Source organism: Balaenoptera ricei, chromosome 12 (assembly GCF_028023285.1).
Source record: "Balaenoptera ricei isolate mBalRic1 chromosome 12, mBalRic1.hap2, whole genome shotgun sequence".
NCBI classification, from domain to species: domain Eukaryota; kingdom Metazoa; phylum Chordata; class Mammalia; order Artiodactyla; family Balaenopteridae; genus Balaenoptera; species Balaenoptera ricei.
Window position 1 is genome coordinate 13,946,480 of NC_082650.1, and position 8,360 is coordinate 13,954,839.

General features: G+C 33.3%; 1 protein-coding gene across 1 annotated transcript; it reads right to left on the reverse strand.

Moving 5' to 3' along the window:
• Positions 1 to 2,495: 2,495 nt before the first annotated feature.
• On the reverse strand, positions 2,496 to 7,407 carry VIP (vasoactive intestinal peptide). Its single transcript, XM_059941882.1, has 5 exons — positions 7,281 to 7,407; positions 5,326 to 5,448; positions 4,262 to 4,366; positions 3,363 to 3,494; positions 2,496 to 2,541 (listed from the first exon to the last, which is right to left on the reverse strand). Exons 1-5 carry the CDS (start codon positions 7,385 to 7,387, stop codon positions 2,496 to 2,498), a joined length of 513 nt encoding a protein of 170 aa, XP_059797865.1. The 5' UTR covers positions 7,388 to 7,407.
• Between the last annotated feature and the right edge of the window lie 953 nt (positions 7,408 to 8,360).

Consider the following 8,360-nt stretch of genomic DNA (forward strand, 5'->3'; position numbering starts at 1 on the left):
TCTGGCCTTGTATGAGAAAGAAATTTCTCTCTTATTTAAGTCACAGTTATTTTAGGACACACCCAAAATCAAACATAATCCTACCTCAAACATCACAAAAACTATCGAGTTCCTGGAAACTTAGAGCTAAAATGAATTACTGCTGCATCGTTTAAAAGAATCAAAACAATAGAAAGTGTATGCAATGATAACCAAAGGTCTTTATTTTCTGTATTTAATTTCTTACAATCATTTTGGAAAAATAGCTGTTTCTCCAAAAGTGCTTTCACTGAAGAAAGCTGATATGACCTAAGCATTATTTGAGAGATTATGGAAAAAATATTTATCACTGAAAAACAAATGTTCCTTTCAGTTTACATGTTACACATACTTAACACAAGCATAAAGGAAAAGTCCAGTGTCAGAAGTAGAGGCCATTCTCCTTAACTGAAACATTCGATCAGAAGAGAGTTTTTGGCAATAAGAGATCCAAAATTGAGAGATGTAAAAATCTCATTCAAAATGAATGCTGCCTAAGAATGCGGAAACCCACAACATTTTCTGAAAATCTTTTTTTGAAGAATGTCTCTTTGTTTTTGGTATTCTCTTAGACACTCTGAAGTTTATTTAACACAGCATCCTATCTGCTCAACATTCAAATTTAGATGTGCTGATTATCTGCTCCACTCTTTTGAATAGTTAAGTATGTCCTATAAATAAACACATCAATTTTGCTCTATCACTACCCTTCCAAAAAGCCTCATATAATTGGAAGTAACTTAGTATTTACTTATCATTAAATATATTTTTGTTAGAAAGGATACACAGCATATGAAATCACAGGATTCTCATGAGTTAAAGACAAATTTTAGAACTCACAAATAATATTTACAATGTAAACATCACAGTTATTACATCTGAGTAAAATAAATCACAACATTCACAACACAACATATTTTATTTGGTTTTGATATTGAAGTTGTTTTCTTGAATTACTTATGTAGAACTCAAAATAGAATGACTTTGCTTATCGTTTTCCTTCAAGAATTCTGAAAAAGAAAGAAATGGTGATTTAAGCATAAAAACATTTTTATTTACAGCCTCTTACTTTCATTTACTTCTCCACTCATTTGATAAATATTTGTCCTTGCCCCTCGTCAGCAGCTTTTGAGAGGGGATCACGTTTTGGGATATCAAGAGGGAATCTTCCAAAGGACTTATTGTTGGAAAGGAAGCCAGAATGTGAAGGGGTTCTCTAATTAGTCATAAATAATTACCCAATAATTTGTAATTTTCACAACTGGTTGACCAACAAAACTTCTTGTTAAAAGAATTTGTCCAATGTCACCCATTCAAAAAAGCAAAGAATGGAGGATGGAAACTCATAAAAAGTAATTAATCCTCCTTTATATTGTAGTGCCTATTGTATTTCTTAATTTATTAGAAAAGCCTTATTTTTATAAACATTTTTTCAAGAAACTATATGTAACTCGCTTTCTTTTTTGAGCATTTGAGGAATTTGTTTCTCTGAAATGTCTATGCATGGTGAGGAATAGGCACATATAGCACCCCTGACCATGTATCTCTCTTACAGGTATCTCTCATGTGACAGTAGCAGAGTTGAGCAGGTGTTACAGAAACCATAGGATCCACAAAACCAAAAGTATTTATTTGGAGTCCTTTAGAGAAATTTTTGACAACCGGATATAGTGATGCTATAAAATTTCTTTAAAGGCTTACCAAGCATTATAAAAATATTTTATGAGCTAAAGTAAACAGTAATGTAACTCAGGAAAGAAATATGCCTTGTATCCATGTTCACATAAAAATAATTTTGCTAACAATCTTATCACTTAACAAAGGATAAAATCTATTCGTGTTTTCTCTACTCAAAAAATGTTTTACAGTGAATATTATTAGAGTCGTTGTACCTACACTCACTTCATAGGTAAAATAAGCTAAATTTGACTTTCGCTGCATGAAGTTTACTATGTTTTAAGAAACACAGTGAGACCCAGACTGTCTTGGTATTTTCACAATAATGAGCCACGCTGCAATTTTATGTTATTTCCTTATACTTAAATTAAATGAGACGCTAACAGTCGATCATGGGACTAGACCTTAAATTAATAGAAGCAGCATGGCTTGACTATCAAAGAGAAAGCCAGTTTTTCTCATTAGTGTGAGTCAGCCTCCTTTTTTCATAGCTCATCAGAAGGATAGGAATGAGTCTGTGTAAGCTAGGAGATACCAAACTGTTTACTCATTGTGAGATTTCTCTTTCATGCTAGCAGAACACTGCATGAATAGTTTCAAGCTGTTTACTAAGCTGTGGTCCACTTCAGGTAGAAGTGTCCTTCTTAGATGAGGTCTCACTGAGAGAACTCTAAGATGTTTTTTACCAAGTGACTCTTAGCTACTTAAATAGTTAGATGATTGCTGCTAGAATATAATAACACACAGTGATACTCACCACTGGGAAGCTGTCAGCAGCTTTGCTCCAAAGAACTTTTTCATCATTTTTCTATCTCTTCGAGAAAGTTAGGAGATTCTCCCTCACTGCTGCAGACCAGAAAGAGAGAATCGTGCATGTTAAGGCTCTTGGATGAGAAAGCTTCTAAAGGAGAGGCGATGTGTGACCCAGGTTGTTCCAGGTGCTCTGTAAAGTGCACTAGGAGCTAAACAATTCTCCTTCAGGTGAGTCATTACCTATGAATGGTTCTTCAATCTTCAAGTGTCTAAAAGTTTTCTTACAGAATTATAATCTGGTGGGCAAAAAGAGTCATCTTGCCTGATTTCACCCAAACAGAATTGTCCTTCATACTCACCATCTAAACAAAAATAATTGGAATAAAAAGAGAGAGTACCACATGTCCTATATATTGTGCTCCGATATTTACACACCACGGAGAGACATAGGTTTTACTGAATCTGAGAAGACAAAATAATTCATGGTTTAATTCGGTAAAATGCAGATATTAAATATGCAGGTAAAGGGAATTCCATGTGGTACCAAATTGCTAGTTGACTGCCCTTTACATGTTTTAAAAATCAGCACTTTTGATAAAACCTGTTCCCAGACTCAGACTAGATGTCTCTACAGTCATCATTTTTAACCCTGGAAGCACAGTAGAATCAACTGGGGAACTCTTAAAAAATACCAAGGTCTAGAGCTGCATCCCTAGAACCACTAATTTCCTGGCACTTGGTCTTGGGTTAGGCTCAGACATCAGTATTTCTTAAATTCTCCAGGGTAGTCTAATGTTAGCCAAGGTTGAGAATTACTGCTTCAGAGCTAGAGAGAGAGAGACATCTCCATATGCAGCTTCTCTTTTGAAAGTCATTTACAATTTCTCATTTTAGCAAGTTCTCTGTTTCTTTACCTCCGCTTTCCATTTAGAATTGAGTTCAAGTATTTCTTTACAGCCATTTGTTTTCGAAGGCGGGTATAGTTGTCAGTGAAGACTGCATCTGAGTGGCGTTTGATTGGTCCCTGGTCTTCTGAGATGCTATTGCTAAGAAATGAGAGAATAAGGAAACCAAATAATTTTAACAAGAAATGATAAAGGTACCAAAGGTCTGAATTTCTTGGAGTCAGATAAAAAGGAATTCCAACACCCAACTCATTTTCTATCACAAAAAGACTGAAAGAAAAATGCATCTAAGCTTAAGGATAGGGGAGCAAGGAATAATCCAACATACTTTGGCCTTTACTGGGAGTGTCTTTAGACACATTCTGTCCTAATTGAGCAAATAATTTATCAAAAAAAAAAATGGGGAATACTTGAAGTTGTGCTCTGCCATTGGAAGGAAAAGTTCTTTAAAAAAATAAATGCTTCTTTATGAAACTATGCCACTCTGAGTAGTACCTTCTACATATTCAGTTATTGGCCATTTAAAGACAGAATCTTCCAATGTTTGCTTTGAGCAGGAAGTAAAACACAAACACTAAGGTTAACCTTAAAATTTGCTTCAGTTTGTACTATGTCTTATTTATTTTTTACTGTGTCTAGTTCAGTTTGTTTGCAGATTTATAAATGATTATTATTTAAGAAAAACAAGTGTGTCTGGAGCCAATGAGTATGATATTACCAGGAAAACTTCTTTTCTTAATCCATGGGCCTGGTATATTTTATTGAAGATATAAATTATTTGATAACTAAATTAAACATTATCAAGAGTTATCGATTTCAAGTAAAGTAAATAAGTTGTTTACAGTGAAAATATAATTGTCAAATTTAATATCATAACATGTTTTTAAAAAATAATAAATTCTCTTTACCTAATTCGTTTTCCAATCAGGGACTCAAGGTACTTTTTGGCAGAAAGTTGACTTAAGAGTCTACTATAGTCACTGGTGAAAACTCCATCAGCATGTCTGACATTTCTGAAACAAGGAAGAAAGGATAGTCATTATTTTGTAAATAGTTTGCTAAAACATTATTTTGGCTCATTAGATATAAAAGAAACATCAACTTATTTGAAAGCTCCTCATGTAAACTTAAATCCAAAAGGAGGTTTTCTAACAACCCAATAAACAATATAATCTATCGACTTATTCTAATGACTTATATCTATATTTCCAGCCCAACAGTTTGAAAAATTAAAGAAATTAGCTTTTTTAGAAGCATATCTCAATATTAAAATAATATTCTCTGGTAGAACCTATAAAACTAATTCTCTTCTAAGAAATACTGGTGGGAAAATATATTTCGTTTCTATTTATTTATGGTGCTTTATTTCTTCTATTCTGAATAAAGATATATGCAAAAGGAAATTATCCTGATTTTAGCAAAAAATCCTCTTATGCCTTTTGCTATTTCTTCTGCCAAAATATTTGGAAACAAAATCTCTTAAGATAGAAAGGATCATAGAGCCTATCAAGCAAATTTTCCATCCAAATGAGAAATAGTTTTTGCTTTGTCTTATAGTTTTTGCTTTGTCTTTTGTATAGAGTTACCCTGTCTACACGGGAATGCTGCTCTGGACAAATGGTTCCGTGAAATGCATAGCTTTTATTATTAGACACCTTTTCTTTACATAGAGGTGAAACTCTTGAATGCTATAAATGCTATAGTTTTACAAGAATCGGCACATCTTCTGCTGTTAAAAATTTATGCAACAGAATATAAGTGGATGAGTTGCTCAGCCTGGCCTGTTACAACCTCTCTACATGAAAATCATGTACAGCCCCAAGAGCTTCAATAAATCAGGCTGAATGAAGCCATGACACATGGAAACTTGTAGTGCTATGCTATGAGAGTAGCTTCATGGTGACACAAAAACAAAATGTTTAGATTTCAAAAAAGCATTTTCTAAAATAAAACACAATAAAAATGAACTCACCTGGATACATCATAATAAGGTGTGTCATTTTCAGCTAATGCATTTTGTAAAACGTCAGTGTCTGCTTTTAATGAAATTTGATCAGGTTCATTTGCTCCTTCAAAAGGTATTCTGTCACCCACCCTGTTAGGAAAAAATACTGTAAAGTATAATACATTCCTTTCTCAGAAGCTAGTGCTTATGGTTTTACAAACATTTGAAATAAGTTATTCAAAATCTTAGGCTATATCACCCATTCACAATATATGGATAGCATAATTGATTTAATGGCTTCTATGGTTTACGAGAGTATAAATAGTGGAAGTTTTGTTTATCCCATAAAATACATGCCATACAACTTTTACAGGCTTTATGTACCAGAAGAGCTACTTAGTTCAGTCTTTCAGAGCATGAAGCAAAGTACACTTCCTTGGCAATAGCTTCACTTTGCAAAGTTCACAGGTAGAAAGATTTTATACAAAATAGAAACTTTGGAAAATTTTTTATATTCAATATGAAAATTGGGAGTAATTCATGTATTTGTTGATGGTCAGTATTACTTGTCTCAACATCTCTCAAGAGCTGAGTATTAACTATTTTTCTTTCTCTATGTCCCTAAACTTTGCTTCAAAGATTCACCTTGGTGTGATGTATTTCTATGTATTGACCAAGTCCGAAGACTTTCTCCATCTCTGAATAGCTACTCAAATTCAATGAATTTTGTCGAGCTTTTTTGTTTCAAATCTTATGTAGTAACACAATTTTAATAAGGGATATACAATGCTTTACTGGAAGACTAAGCATAGACATGCCTATACATGGAATATGACCATACTTGTGAATGCATGCACAATTTGAACACCAGCACACTGTTAAAATTGTGTGTGTGCATATTTTCACCGTTGGGGTAAACTTCTAAGGAGTGTGTCGCCTGCCGGGCACTTGTGTATATTTTGGTGAGGCAGTAGCTGGTAGACAGTAGCAAGCAGCCCTCTTTGAGTATGAAGCCTAGCAATCAATGCAAACTTCGGCATTCTTGAGATTATTCATCTCTTGTGATATAACCATTCAGATAGACTCATTCTATTTAATTATCAAAGCAACATATGATCTGGATTTAAACAGATTTCACAGAGAACCACTAACAGCTAAGAGATTATTTACTCTATCGAGCATAAGCCTACCTTGAACAAAGAATTAGGAATAAGAAAATAAGCAAAGAAGTGATTATTTGTCCTTAGATATAGTAGTCCCTGTAAACTGGAAGGAAACTAATGTAGTTTCCATTTACTGTTTCCTTCCTTAGCATAAACTTATTTCAGATAAAGCTTTAATGATGAGTTGTATTATACTGTATGAACTTGAAATATGAAACACAACATAGAGAGCAGTAAAACTAAGGAATTGTGATAAAAACCAAGTCCCTTAAAATTCATTCATTGGGGGAGCGTGTCTCAGTAGGTCAATTATCCCACAATTTTTAATATTGACAAATTGATTCTGCCTAGTCTGTCCAACATGATTTTATGCATATTCCACTAATCAACTACTCATCTTATGATTATTTGCTGACTGATCTTGAAAATGAACTAAAATGAGGTAGGCAACTAGACACCTGTTTTTCCAACAGAAACTGAACTGAACTGAGATGACAATGGAGAATAGCTCATTACTCATCTAAAACTAGTTTTGAATGAAAGGAAAGTCAAACCCTCCTTCTGCCTTGCTCGGAAGTGTGATCCACCCTACCCATAAAACTAGTCATTGACACTGTCTCTCTGGCCCTGAGAGTGAATTCCAAGACTCAGAATAATCATGTTGACCTGAAGTTGAAAAAACTTGCTTAACATGTCAACCAATAGATTTAAATAACTAATACATAATTTTTTAAATTGAGCTGTCCAAAATAACACATAGGAAATTCCCATTTACATGGAGAAGGAATGTTCAACTGTCTGAATTGAAAGAGAACCTACCTTAGAGCAGATGGTGCTCCAAAAAGAGGCCATGCCAAGGTCTGCGAGAAAAGCACGCTGAAAAGTGTCAGGAACACGAGGAGCTGGGGCTTGCTTCTCGTTTCCATCTCTGTACCTCAAAAGGGAGAGAATCACATCAGCTTTTCCAACCACAGATGTTCCAGCAAGGTAATTCTGAGTGTCTAGCAGTAATATCTTAAGGTTCTTGCAGAGTTTAGAAAAAGTAATTTTCATCAGAAAGAGTTAAACTGCAATATGATTACTTTTTAAATCAAAAAGGTTTTTGTGTGTGTGAATGGTGTTTGAATAAAAATTAGGATCTTTTTCAACTGCTGCCTCTCACTAGGCACAAGCATATATTGAATGCAATACTTTTATAGTACTGGAAGTAACTATAGGGACAATTTTCTTATAACAGAGTTGTAACATCCATGTTTAGTATTTTTTCTAACTAAGGAAACAACTTCAAGAAACTAAAGTTTCTTCTTTCACTCTAAGTTTTTAGTATCTGATTAATATAAAACTGGAGCGTCATCTATTTAATAATGTATGTATATATGTATATACATATCCTTACAAAATTATTTTGTATATACATTTTTTCCTCTTTCAATTGTAGATGTTACAATTAACATGGAGCTTAATCTCCTTAAAGAGTTTGGTTTTGAACAAACTAACTCAATTAGTAGTGAAAACTAATACCAAAAAAATCATTGAACCACATATTACCACTGAAATAATTTTTGCCATAAAAGGAAAAATATATTAAATACAAAGCCTGTATATTTTTACATCTAATACACTTACACATTTCATTTCTAAATGGTTTCTAAATAGAAATTTAGGAGTTTGATGTCTGTTTCTTGTGCTGTCTGTAAAACTCACAGCATTTAAATTTAAAGAGGAAAATAAATGCTTTTTAAGTTCACATAACTAACATATGAAATAGAAAGAACAGCACTAAAAAACAAGTTGAAACTTCCAAAACAAATGTACCCACTCAACCTTCAGTCAAAAATTTATATACAAGCCAAAAAAAAAAACAAAACAAAACCCTACTTTAACACATTATTTTTAAAG

Coding starts and splice junctions, on each gene's coding strand:
- VIP (XM_059941882.1), bottom strand. CDS start 7,387: ATGGAAACGAGAAGCAAGCCCCAGCTCCTCGTGTTCCTGACACTTTTC. Junction 4,367..5,325: donor CCTTATTATGATGTATCCAG/GTGAGTTCATTT, acceptor TCCTTGTTTCAG/AAATGTCAGACATGCTGATG. Junction 2,542..3,362: donor ATTCTAAATGGAAAGCGGAG/GTAAAGAAACAG, acceptor TCTGGTCTGCAG/CAGTGAGGGAGAATCTCCTA.